Source organism: Scardinius erythrophthalmus, assembly GCF_964197995.2.
Source record: "Scardinius erythrophthalmus genome assembly, chromosome: 22".
Taxonomy (NCBI): domain Eukaryota; kingdom Metazoa; phylum Chordata; class Actinopteri; order Cypriniformes; family Leuciscidae; genus Scardinius; species Scardinius erythrophthalmus.
Window position 1 is genome coordinate 34,037,514 of NC_138242.1, and position 15,000 is coordinate 34,052,513.

Genomic DNA, 15,000 nt, shown 5'->3' on the forward strand with positions numbered 1-15,000 from the left:
TGTTCTACATGAAGGCTTCTCAGTGCGATTGAGCTGTCAGTCCCATTACTAACGGATTATATGGTTGCATGTAAACGTAGCCAGCGTGTGTGTTTACACCTTGTAACGTTTGTTACTCTCTCTCTGCAGATTCTGCGTTCATGATGGCGAACGCCTCCGGAAGGTTCTCAGGACAGAAAGCTCAGCTCTTCATGCCCCAGTTTAAGGAGAACGACACACACTGCGTCATATTCCAGTATTATGTTGCGGGTCGAGAGGCGTCCAGTCCCGGCCAGCTCTACATCTACGTCAGGGAGAACAACAGTCCTCTGGGAGTGCCGGTGTGGAACGCGTCCGGTCCAACCCTGCAGAAGTGGATCCAGGTGGAGCTCGCCATCAGCACATTCTGGCCCAACTACTACCAGGTGAACACACGTTTACGTCCTACACTGCAAAAATGAACTCTAGTGTCCTGCACACACTAGTAAAAACATATAAAAAATGATATCTGTCCCCCTTTACTTAACATACACATAAATTGTAAGAATATGACTAATACTGATAAATAAACAGTAGGTAACAGTAAATAATGAGGTTTAGCTATTAAATATCAGTCCCAAACTAGTTTTTGTTAATACAGTGATGGTATGAGCCGCCACAGTCATGTACATGTACATATACACAAAATTACACAAAGCGAAAGTAAGGGGTTATGGAAACAGCAATGAATACACAATACTAACAATAACTGTCAATGAAACATGCAAACTGCTCCTGAATAATGAACATCATCCCGCATGCAAAACCTTCTCAGCGAACACATGACGAGCCAGTAACGTGATTTATTGGTATTTTACATTTATTTCGTGACCTACTAATTTACAACGTTTTATGCTCGTAGTTCCTAATGTGCTGGTTCTCCAAACACAGCTCTTAATCAAAATAATGTAGGTGGACTTTTTCTTGTAATGGCGGATTTGAACGATGACGTAATCGTGGCATCCATAATCGTAATCTCGATTAGAAATGGGACTAATTGTGCAGCCCTATCTCAACCACAGGGAAACGCTGCTGCGCATCTCATTAATTAATTCCGTTTCCTGTTGCTCTCGACACAAACCCGCGAACCGGCTCGTGTTGGACGCCTCGACACCTGCCAGATTCCCACTGGCTCGCCGCCTTCATTAACAGAGGAACTTCAATTATTTTTTGATCAAATGCCCCCCCGCTGGGTTGGTTTGTTCAGACCTGCGTGACGTTCCTCAAAGCCTCGATGTTCAACATTCAGCAGCTGAACGCTCGTTTCTGGATGAAAGCTCTCGTGTGGGAACCGGCGGGACGAACATACGGACGCTGAGAGAGCCACGCTAGGCCAGGAACAGAGTCTGACAGAGCGAGACACATCACAGATCAACACACACAGTACTGGACAGTCATTTATTTATATGAATAATTAATTATATATATATATATATATATATATATATATATATATTTATTTATCAATTTGTTTAAATAATTTAATTTTAAATAAATAAACAAATATATAAATAATTTATAAATATACCTATATATATCTATATATACAATTTAACATCAAAATTACTAAACAGTTTATTATATAAATTGTTAAACCCTATATATACGTGTGTGTGTGTGTGTATATATATATATATATATATATATATATATATATATATATATTTATATACATATATAAGTAAAAAGTCTCTGGCATTAGTATTTAATTTCATAACAATTATTTATTTTATTTATTTTAGTTTGTTTGTTTGTTTTTTAAACATATTGTTTCTACATCACTATTCCATAACATAAATATATATTTTTTAATTGTAATTTAATTTAATTGTAGTTTCTACATCACTGTTTCATAACAATTATTTATTTTATTTATTTTAGTTTGTTTGTTTGTTTTTTAAACATATTGTTTCTACATCACTATTCCATAACATAAATATATATTTTTTAATTGTAATTTAATTTAATTGTAGTTTCTACATCACTGTTTCATAACAAGTATTTATTTATTTATTAAATATGTTGTTTCTACATCACTATTTTATAACAAATATTTAAGTATCTTATTTAATAACAAATATTCATTTATTTATTTACATTTATTTTTTAAGTAGACCCGTGTAGTTTCTGCATCACCATTTAATTTCATAACAAATAGCATATAATATTTTGCAGTCAGATTTCTCAAACTCTCTCTGCTCTGTCAGATACGCATGAGAACGGCTAGAGTTCAGACTGAGACTTTAGATTGCACACTTCTTGACCAATCAGAGCTCAGATCTGAAGCTATCTTGACCAATCAGAGCTCAGATCTGAAGCTATCTTGACCAATCAGAGCTCAGATCTGAAGCTGACAGAGACACACGTGAGACTCCTGAGGAACATCTGAGAAGTGTGTGTGATTGTGAACACACTCCAGCTTGAGTTAGTCGCCCTCCACATGAGCATCACGTCCTCACGCTAACACACCGCCCCGATGCTCAGACACGCTCCTCAGATGTGTGTGTGTCCCGCGAGAGACTGTTGGACGACGAACAGAAGTCCTGTGAGAAACACACAGCATCTGCGGAGACACACACGTTTCTCTTCATCCAGCGTAATTAAGGAAAAATGCGATTGTGACTTTTTAATACTAGCAGAGATTAACAATGCCGTCTCCAATCCTTCAGCGCTGTGGCTAATTAGCGATGCCTGGCTAATTGCAGGTTTGTGTAATTGCACTGTATCTTAAGAGTTTGTCAAGATGAAAGCACCTGGTACACAGAAATGACTCTCATCTCTTATTCTGTAATGACAGGGTGTGTGTGTTCCTCTCCTGTTGTGCTCTTCCTCTGGGTCGCACCGAGGGAGCGCGCCGCCTCTGATCGCGTCTCGGTTTAACTGATGTCACGATGTAGTGCGAGTGTGTGAACCGTCTCGGTCGGGTCCTCCGTGATCCGCTCGACATGTTACGCTGGGTATTTATAACGCACAGGTGAGCTGTAGGATTAATGCGTGACCTCTGACCTCTGCTTTGTTCGCGCGAGGAAGCGTGTGTTTAGCGGCTCTGAATGAAGATGATTGACACACTGACGCAACTCTCAAATAACAGCTGGAACAAAAGAGACTCGATAAACAGGTGTCGTTAGAGTTACGATTATTAACATCACAAACAAAAGAATCATGAGATAATTATATAGTTAGAGAAGAACTGGATCAGTTTCTGAGTTTCTCGCCAATTTTATTCAGAAACTTTTCTATATCATTCATTATAATGGTGGAAGTTTGTGTTCAGGATTCTACAGATTACAGTTATAAATATTCTGGGCTTTTGTTGCATTTGTGTATTAGTGAGATTATTGTGTTGTTGCGCGTGTGTGTGTGTGTGTGTATATTGGATCTGAGCATTAGCTCTTAAAGAGACAGCAGCGCATAATAAAAATAAGAATAAACAAATCTTGTTTAAAAGTTGTCAGAGTTTACTAAAGACAAAAATAAACAAATGTCCCCTCTAACATCACAAAACCCAATGAAACAAACAAAAGAATCATATGAGATTGATTATATAGTTAGAGAAGAATTGGATCAGTTTTTTAGTTTATTCAGAAACTTTTCTATATCATTCATTATAAATGTGGAAGTTTGTGTTCAGGATTCTACAGATCACAATCATAAATATTCTGTGCTATTGTTGCATTTGTGTATTAGTGAGATTATTGTGTTGTTGCGTGTGTGTATATTGGATCTGTGCATGAGCTCTTAAAGAGACAGCAGCGCATAATAACAAAAATAAGAATAAACAAATCTTGTTTAAAAAGTTTACAAGGACAAAAAAAAAAATCCCTGTTAAATAATATTTATATTGTACATCTAACATGGTATAATATGGAGTCCTAGTTATGAAAAACTATTTTCTGTAAATTGCAGCTCAGTTCATGTAAGTCCCGGTTGACTTGATTTCTCTGGTTTCTCCCGGTGAGAATCCCGCGTCTCGCACGAGTCCGTCGTTAAACTGTAATTAGAGGCCTGGAAGCCAGCGCTCGTCTGCTGAGCGACAGGAGGAGAATCGATCTGATTGGTCTAATAAAGTGATGCGCGAGCCGCTAACGGTCCTGTCCTTCGCTCTTTTGTTCCGGCCGCATTGACAGTGTCTCGTTCAGGTTCTCCTGAGCAACGTCTGCTGTGATAATGACTGCAGACGTGCCAGAAGATACCACAGCTTTTCTATAGACATGGTAATTGCGTGGTATTCTTCATTAATATTTTATGAATATGGTAATTATTGAGTGGCTTGGGATGTGAAAGTTCCACAGTATTGCTGTGGTTTTCACCTGGTAACATTGTGTTAATGCAATATTGTGTAAGATGTAACATGGTTATACTTTTAGAGCAGATCATGGTAGATGAATATGGTTATAATCCAGTACCATATGTATTTTCCCTGTCCAGAGGATAAAGAGGATAAATGTGTGGTCATCTGTAGCCTGGGTTTCCCCATAGTAGCTGATTTCTGTGGATGTGAATCAGATCCTCACGCTCTTCTGCTGTGTTCTGCGTTCTCTAAGCGCAGATTGTGTTGATGATATCAGGACTGTTGTCCCTGTAAAGCAGTGGAGCGTCTCTAGAGCTCCTGTTGAGTCTTCAGCGCTGGAACAGATACAAGATCCTTCATGCTCAATATGAGGAGGAGGAGCACAGAAGCGCTGGTGTCATCTGAGCCTGTGGCCCTAACCTGTACACCCGTCACTGGTGCTCTGAATAACAGAGAGCTGCGCGATTCTGGGGAAGTAGAGAATCGTGATTTTCCCTTTTTTGCTTAAAATACAGATCAGATTCTTGTATGATTCTGAATAGACTAAAAATTATTAGAGGTTCTGACAAAATATATGAAGTCCCCCTGTAGTTAATAATTTTAGCACTTAAACTCGTCTTTGATCTCCAAAATTACATATTTAAACTTTTTTTTTGTCTTAATGCATTCAAATATCTTGAATGTAACCCGACACCCTTGCCTGATTTAGTATGCGTGGTTCTATGAATATGCAAATGAGCCCCGCCTCCGCTCACTCACTCAGCTCAGAGATCCACTGGTTGACGATCACACGTTGATCTGATTGGTTACAAGGTAGTTTGTGACGTCAGAAACACCAGCGATTTCAAAGCGTGTTTTTGAGACTGTCTTTGGTTCACTGCAGTTTTAAGGAGGAAATACTCAGCAATGCTGTCGACTTATGAACTTACACATGGTTTGTCTTAAAGCAGATTAAAAACACCACATAGACACATAAACTACATTAAAAGCTGGATTCACACCACAGGGGGACTTTAATTGCTGCGGTCTGTTTAAGGAAAAAATCTAATTTAACAAAATCGGTTTGAGTGAATGATTCAATGACTCGCTCATAAAAACTTGTTTCATTACTGGATGAATCAATGTTTCTGAACGAATCTCTCAAAGATAAATACATTTTTTATCAGTCACTTGTCGCCACCTACTGGTGTAACGATGTAATCAATACAATCGTAGTTTGAAGCGTCAAGTTTATTTCAAAAGGTGATTTACTCTATTTTGATCGCTTCCGTAGACATCAGTGTTTATATCCGAAATATAAACTTTTATCCATAGAGCTGAATCACTTTTATTCAGGAATAAGATCATGTGAGTGTTTGAATCGAGGTTGCGTTCTTTTAACGATGAATCATGCAGCTTTGAAACAACAAATGACCAGACCTGAGAGAAACATGGGACAATATGAGCACAAATGGATCTACATCAACAGTTTCCTGACAATTATTTTGATATAAATAAAAACTTTAAGCACCTCATGATTTCCAGATGTGTGTTTTGTGTCTTTAGTTCATGTCTGTGGTGTTTAATATTCAGTAATTCACTGCACTGACATCAGATGAGAGCCACACATGATCTGAGTGACGACGCTGTTGTCTTCTGTACAGACGCTTTACAGCTCGAACTGAACCCGTTTCATAATGAATGAATTTCACAACATCAACACTGTTGTGTTTCTGGTTATTACTGTGAAGCTGCTTTGAAACCATAAAAGCGCTGTGGATTTAAAAGATGACAAAATAAAGTTATAGCACATTTAAGATCTGCAGTCGTTCTCTTAGAGGAAAAACACTAAAACACTGATGACTCGTGTGGAGACATGTTTACTGTGTTCATTCTGCAGAGTAAAAATGTAATGGATATCACCGTACTTCACCAGTGCATTAAGGGTTTCGTGTTAAACATTTCTGAAATGTTATGTTTGAATATGCAAATGAGGCATTACCTTAAATATGCACTCATTTGCATATATTCCCAGAACAGAAATCTGAACATCAGATAAAGCCAGGCTTAACATTCTTGTTTGATTTTAAAGGTTTTTACAGAGGGGTTTTTGGACAGAAATATAGTCAGCTGACAGAGTATAATTACATTTTCACCATGTTTTTAGGAGTAAAGTGTTGTATAAATCAGGCGAATGATTCGTGAACAAACCTTTAGAATATAGAAATGAATAAAACTGTAGAGTTCGGTGTGTGTAAAGCTGCTGAAGTGGAGATTTCTGACTCTAACTCACTGAATTTAAAGATCTACAGACGCAAGTAGTGTGTGTGTGTGTGTGTGTGTGTGTGTGTGTGTGTGTGTGTGTGTGTATGTGTGTGTGAGAGAGTGTGTGATTGTGCAAAATAGAGCTCAGAACTGAGCAGTGCATGAAGAAACACTGAGTTTGCCTGTAGTGTGTGTCCTGTCTGTAATGATTATGAAGTGTGTGTCCCGAACTGACGCCCGTGTGTGTGTGTGTGTGTGTGTGTGTGTGTGTGTGTTTCAGCTGGTGTTTGAGATGGTGACGTCTGGGGAACGAGGTCTGCTGGCTGTCAGAGGAATCTCCCGTCAGGGTCATCAGTGCAGTAAGTGTGTGTGATCGACACTCAGATACCCACAATCCTCTGCTCTTTAGCTCATCGTTCACCAAACATGTTACAGCCAATCACACACAGCTTCTTTCTTTATTCATCCCTCTTTTCAGCCGAGGCTGTGCGGGTTAGCTCACCGATATCTCATTTCAGATTTATTTCAATTAACAAAAAAACTATTTTTTTGTTTTAGTTTAGAAGTTTTTAACTGTCTGTTTAGCCCTTTATTAGTGCAGTTTTCATAAACAGGAGCGGATCACTGGTGCTCCGGATAACAGAGAGCTGTGCGATCCTGGAGGAATTGAGAATCATGTTTTTTTTGTTTAAAATACAGATCAGATTCTCATATGATTCTGAATAGACAATTATAAAAAAAAAACATAATTTATTAGAGGTTCTGAAAAAAAAAATTCTGCTTTCAAAATATTGAATGAATTTGAATTAATTATTTTAAACAAAATCAGTGTGAGTGAATGATTCAATGACTCATGCATAAAGACTTCACTTGTTTCATTACTGGATGAATCAGCGTTTCTGAACGAATCTCTTGAATGAATGATTCAATGACTCACTCATAAAGACTTCACTTGTTTCATTACTGGATGAATCAGCGTTTTTTTATGAATCTCTTGAATAAATGATTCAAAGATAAATACATTTTTTAACAGTCACTTGTCGCCACCTACTGGTGTAACGATGTAATCGATAAAATCGTTATTTGAAGCGCCAAGTTACTTTCAAAAGGTGATTGACTCTATTTTGATTGAATACGTTTTTAACGGGCTTTTTCGCACTTTTGTAAGTAGCAGTTTTCATAAACAGGAGCCGATGATGACGGATATAAAGTCGCACAGCATCACGTCTAATAACCGCCTGTGAATGGCTTGTATAATGTGATTCATCAGCTGATAAATGGTTTTGAATGATGTTTGACCTTCACTCTTTCCCTCCATTTCTCATCCCTCGTTCTCAAACTCCTGCTCACACATGAATCACATTATTTCTGGTTGAAAGAATCACATGCTCATGAATCTTCTAGTATCAGCTCACCTTGATTTCTTGCGCTGTAACATGAAGGTGTTTTTCTCCGTTCTGAAGCTGATGTGTTTCTGTAACCTTTCCGTCTGGAAAACGCTCTTCGCTGCCCTTGAACCGGAGCTGGAGAATGTGATCCTGTTTTATCCTGATGGGAATGTGTGCCGATGCATTTTATGATTGATTGACAGGCAGCCGGGTGAAAAGCGTCCGCACATGATTCAATGAGTCATTTGAGTTGATTCACCATTGGAACTCTCACTAATGTCTCTCTCTCTCTCTTTCTCTGTGTGTGTGTGTGTGTGTCAGTGAACACGCCTCACTTCCTGCACATTAAAGGTGTGGAGGTCAACGCCAGACAGACGGCCACGTTCCAGTGCACTATTAACGGGCAGCCCAAAGATCACGTCAACTACATGCTCTGGCTACAGGTGACGACTCTCACACACTCGTTTATAACACAACTACATGCTCTGGCTACAGGTGACGACTCTCACACACTCGTTTATAACACAACTACATGCTCTGGCTACAGGTGACGACTCTCACACACTCGTTTATAACACAACTACATGCTCTGGCCACAGGTGACGACTCTCACACACTCGTTTATAACACAACTACATGCTCTGGCCACAGGTGACGACTCTCACACACTCGTTTATAACACAACTACATGCTCTGGCTACAGGTGACGACTCTCACACACTCGTTTATAACACAACTACATGCTCTGGCTACAGGTGACGACTCTCACACACTCGTTTATAACACAACTACATGCTCTGGCTACAGGTGACGACTCTCACACACTCGTTTATAACACAACTACATGCTCTGGCCACAGGTGACGACTCTCACACACTCGTTTATAAAACAACTACATGCTCTGGCCACAGGTGACGACTTTCACACACTCGTTTATAACACAACTACATGCTCTGGCTACAGGTGACGACTCTCACACACTCGTTTATAACACAACTACATGCTCTGGCTACAGGTGACGACTCTCACACACTCGTTTATAACACAACTACATGCTCTGGCTACAGGTGACGACTCTCACACACTCGTTTATAACACAACTACATGCTCTGGCCACAGGTGACGACTCTCACACACTCGTTTATAACACAACTACATGCTCTGGCTACAGGTGACGACTCTCACACACTCGTTTATAACACAACTACATGCTCTGGCTACAGGTGACGACTCTCACACACTCCTTTATAACACAACTACATGCTCTGGCTACAGGTGACGACTCTCACACACTCCTTTATAACACAACTACATGCTCTGGCTACAGGTGACGACTCTCACACACTCGTTTATAACACAACTACATGCTCTGGCTACAGGTGACGACTCTCACACACTCGTTTATAACACAACTACATGCTCTGGCTACAGGTGACGACTCTCACACACTCGTTTATAACACAACTACATGCTCTGGCTACAGGTGACGACTCTCACACACTCGTTTATAACACAACTACATGCTCTGGCTACAGGTGACGACTCTCACACACTCGTTTATAACACAACTACATGCTCTGGCTACAGGTGACGACTCTCACACACTCGTTTATAACACAACTACATGCTCTGGCCACAGGTGACGACTCTCACACACTCGTTTATAACACAACTACATGCTCTGGCCACAGGTGACGACTCTCACACACTCGTTTATAACACAACTACATGCTCTGGCTACAGGTGACGACTCTCACACACTCGTTTATAACACAACTACATGCTCTGGCCACAGGTGACGACTCTCACACACTCGTTTATAACACAACTACATGCTCTGGCCACAGGTGACGACTCTCACACACTCGTTTATAACACAACTACATGCTCTGGCTACAGGTGACGACTCTCACACACTCGTTTATAACACAACTACATGCTCTGGCTACAGGTGACGACTCTCACACACTCGTTTATAACACAACTACATGCTCTGGCTACAGGTGACGACTCTCACACACTCGTTTATAACACAACTACATGCTCTGGCTACAGGTGACGACTCTCACACACTCGTTTATAACACAACTACATGCTCTGGCCACAGGTGACGACTCTCACACACTCGTTTATAACACAACTACATGCTCTGGCTACAGGTGACGACTCTCACACACTCGTTTATAACACAACTACATGCTCTGGCTACAGGTGACGACTCTCACACACTCGTTTATAACACAACTACATGCTCTGGCTACAGGTGACGACTCTCACACACTCGTTTATAACACAACTACATGCTCTGGCTACAGGTGACGACTCTCACACACTCGTTTATAACACAACTACATGCTCTGGCCACAGGTGACGACTCTCACACACTCGTTTATAACACAACTACATGCTCTGGCTACAGGTGACGACTCTCACACACTCGTTTATAACACAACTACATGCTCTGGCTACAGGTGACGACTCTCACACACTCGTTTATAACACAACTACATGCTCTGGCCACAGGTGACGACTCTCACACACTCGTTTATAACACAACTACATGCTCTGGCTACAGGTGACGACTCTCACACACTCGTTTATAACACAACTACATGCTCTGGCCACAGGTGACGACTCTCACACACTCGTTTATAACACAACTACATGCTCTGGCCACAGGTGACGACTCTCACACACTCGTTTATAACACAACTACATGCTCTGGCCACAGGTGACGACTCTCACACACTCGTTTATAACACAACTACATGCTCTGGCTACAGGTGACGACTCTCACACACTCGTTTATAACACAACTACATGCTCTGGCCACAGGTGACGACTCTCACACACTCGTTTATAACACAACTACATGCTCTGGCCACAGGTGACGACTCTCACACACTCGTTTATAACACAACTACATGCTCTGGCCACAGGTGACGACTCTCACACACTCGTTTATAACACAACTACATGCTCTGGCTACAGGTGACGACTCTCACACACTCGTTTATAACACAACTACATGCTCTGGCCACAGGTGACGACTCTCACACACTCGTTTATAACACAACTACATGCTCTGGCTACAGGTGACGACTCTCACACACTCGTTTATAACACAACTACATGCTCTGGCTACAGGTGACGACTCTCACACACTCGTTTATAACACAACTACATGCTCTGACCACAGGTGACGACTCTCACACACTCGTTTATAACACAACTACATGCTCTGGCTACAGGTGACGACTCTCACACACTCGTTTATAACACAACTACATGCTCTGGCTACAGGTGACGACTCTCACACACTCGTTTATAACACAACTACATGCTCTGGCTACAGGTGACGACTCTCCCACACTCGTTTATAACACAACTACATGCTCTGGCTACAGGTGACGACTCTCACACACTCCTTTATAACACAACTACATGCTCTGGCCACAGGTGACGACTCTCACACACTCGTTTATAACACAACTACATGCTCTGGCCACAGGTGACGACTCTCACACACTCGTTTATAACACAACTACATGCTCTGGCTACAGGTGACGACTCTCACACACTCGTTTATAACACAACTACATGCTCTGGCTACAGGTGACGACTCTCACACACTCGTTTATAACACAACTACATGCTCTGGCTACAGGTGACGACTCTCACACACTCGTTTATAACACAACTACATGCTCTGGCTACAGGTGACGACTCTCACACACTCGTTTATAACACAACTACATGCTCTGGCCACAGGTGACGACTCTCACACACTCGTTTATAACACAACTACATGCTCTGGCTACAGGTGACGACTCTCACACACTCGTTTATAACACAACTACATGCTCTGGCTACAGGTGACGACTCTCACACACTCGTTTATAACACAACTACATGCTCTGGCTACAGGTGACGACTCTCACACACTCGTTTATAACACAACTACATGCTCTGGCTACAGGTGACGACTCTCACACACTCGTTTATAACACAACTACATGCTCTGGCCACAGGTGACGACTCTCACACACTCGTTTATAACACAACTACATGCTCTGGCTACAGGTGACGACTCTCACACACTCGTTTATAACACAACTACATGCTCTGGCTACAGGTGACGACTCTCACACACTCGTTTATAACACAACTACATGCTCTGGCCACAGGTGACGACTCTCACACACTCGTTTATAACACAACTACATGCTCTGGCTACAGGTGACGACTCTCACACACTCGTTTATAACACAACTACATGCTCTGGCCACAGGTGACGACTCTCACACACTCGTTTATAACACAACTACATGCTCTGGCCACAGGTGACGACTCTCACACACTCGTTTATAACACAACTACATGCTCTGGCCACAGGTGACGACTCTCACACACTCGTTTATAACACAACTACATGCTCTGGCTACAGGTGACGACTCTCACACACTCGTTTATAACACAACTACATGCTCTGGCCACAGGTGACGACTCTCACACACTCGTTTATAACACAACTACATGCTCTGGCCACAGGTGACGACTCTCACACACTCGTTTATAACACAACTACATGCTCTGGCCACAGGTGACGACTCTCACACACTCGTTTATAACACAACTACATGCTCTGGCTACAGGTGACGACTCTCACACACTCGTTTATAACACAACTACATGCTCTGGCCACAGGTGACGACTCTCACACACTCGTTTATAACACAACTACATGCTCTGGCTACAGGTGACGACTCTCACACACTCGTTTATAACACAACTACATGCTCTGGCTACAGGTGACGACTCTCACACACTCGTTTATAACACAACTACATGCTCTGACCACAGGTGACGACTCTCACACACTCGTTTATAACACAACTACATGCTCTGGCTACAGGTGACGACTCTCACACACTCGTTTATAACACAACTACATGCTCTGGCCACAGGTGACGACTCTCACACACTCGTTTATAACACAACTACATGCTCTGGCTACAGGTGACGACTCTCACACACTCGTTTATAACACAACTACATGCTCTGGCTACAGGTGACGACTCTCACACACTCGTTTATAACACAACTACATGCTCTGGCTACAGGTGACGACTCTCACACACTCGTTTATAACACAACTACATGCTCTGGCTACAGGTGACGACTCTCACACACTCGTTTATAACACAACTACATGCTCTGGCTACAGGTGACGACTCTCACACACTCGTTTATAACACAACTACATGCTCTGGCTACAGGTGACGACTCTCACACACTCGTTTATAACACAACTACATGCTCTGGCTACAGGTGACGACTCTCCCACACTCGTTTATAACACAACTACATGCTCTGGCTACAGGTGACGACTCTCACACACTCCTTTATAACACAACTACATGCTCTGACCACAGGTGACGACTCTCACACACTCGTTTATAACACAACTACATGCTCTGGCTACAGGTGACGACTCTCACACACTCGTTTATAACACAACTACATGCTCTGGCTACAGGTGACGACTCTCACACACTCGTTTATAACACAACTACATGCTCTGGCCACAGGTGACGACTCTCACACACTCGTTTATAACACAACTACATGCTCTGGCTACAGGTGACGACTCTCACACACTCGTTTATAACACAACTACATGCTCTGGCTACAGGTGACGACTCTCACACACTCGTTTATAACACAACTACATGCTCTGACCACAGGTGACGACTCTCACACACTCGTTTATAACACAACTCCATGCTCTGGCTACAGGTGACGACTCTCACACACTCCTTTATAACACAACTACATGCTCTGGCTACAGGTGACGACTCTCATACACTCGTTTATAACACAACTACATGCTCTGGCTACAGGTGACGACTCTCACACACTCATTTATAACACAACTACATGCTCTGGCTACAGGTGACGACTCTCACACACTCGTTTATAACACAACTACATGCTCTGGCTACAGGTGACGACTCTCACACACTCCTTTATAACACAACTTCACGTCCTAATTGATGATGATTGAGTTGTGTTGACAGGTTCGTCCTCAGCCGTTTAACCCTTTACTGCTCTTCGCGGGTCGCTCAAAAATGACAAACTTTTTTTATTTCAATGAAATTAATGCACTATATTTTAGTTTGATAATGTTTTTTATTTAATGTTTTGTATTTTTAGGGGATTTTATGGTACTAAATTATATTTACACTGTATTTATAATCCATTTATTCACTTTTTGAGCATAGACCTGAAAATTTAACTTCCAGCTTAAAGGAGAACTCCGGTCAATTTTAACATTGAGCTCATTTTATTGTACATTTGGAGTGCTGTCAATACAGAGAACAACGACAAAAATCGGTGTTGCCTACACCGAGTTATTCTATTTTTAAAATTTGCACCCTGTTGACTTCAATGGGGCAAGTACTAAACCTGCTTTTAGCCTCTTAACATCCTTGATGTGTCATTACAAGTGCACAGAAAATGTGAGTGATTCCTTCTGAGTGAACACGAGTGAATCTGACTGCTGTAGATGTGAAAGATATGTATAAAAATGATGTTATTTAAGCCAGCGCAAATACCTGTGTTTACATCCTGTTTTCGGTTGAAGTCCAAAGTAATCGATTGCCGAGTTCACGTGCGTGATCATAGGTAACTAAACCTATGCGCGTGAACTCGGCAATCGACTTTTTTTCACAAAGCAAGTGCCAAACCTTGACCAAGTTTCGTATCATTCCGACAATGTAATATTTTTCTGTCGGAGGTGAGCGAAGAGCAGCGGAGGTCGGTGTGTCGACGTGTGTTGACGTGTGTTGACGTGTGTTGATGTGTGTTGACGTGTGTTGACGTGTGTTGATGTGTGTTGACGTGTGTTGATGTGTGTTGACGTGTGTTGGTGTGTGTTGACGTGTGTTGACGTGTGTTGACGTGTGTTGACGTGTGTTGACGTGTGTTGACGTGTGTTGATGTGTGTTGACGTGTTGATGTGTGTTGATGTGTGTTGATGTGTGTTGACGTGTGTTG

General features: G+C 41.6%; 1 protein-coding gene across 11 annotated transcripts in view; it reads left to right on the forward strand.

Moving 5' to 3' along the window:
* The window catches only part of ptprma (protein tyrosine phosphatase receptor type Ma), a 296,654-nt gene that overhangs the window by 96,594 nt on the left and 185,060 nt on the right, over window positions 1-15,000 (forward strand). For all 11 annotated transcript variants that reach the window (XM_081352828.1, XM_081352833.1, XM_081352834.1 and 8 more), the window contains exons 3-5: window positions 130-404; window positions 6,834-6,912; window positions 8,263-8,384. In XM_081352828.1, the coding sequence (XP_081208954.1) occupies window positions 130-404; window positions 6,834-6,912; window positions 8,263-8,384 (476 nt within the window). The remainder of the gene's footprint in view (window positions 1-129; window positions 405-6,833; window positions 6,913-8,262; window positions 8,385-15,000) is intronic.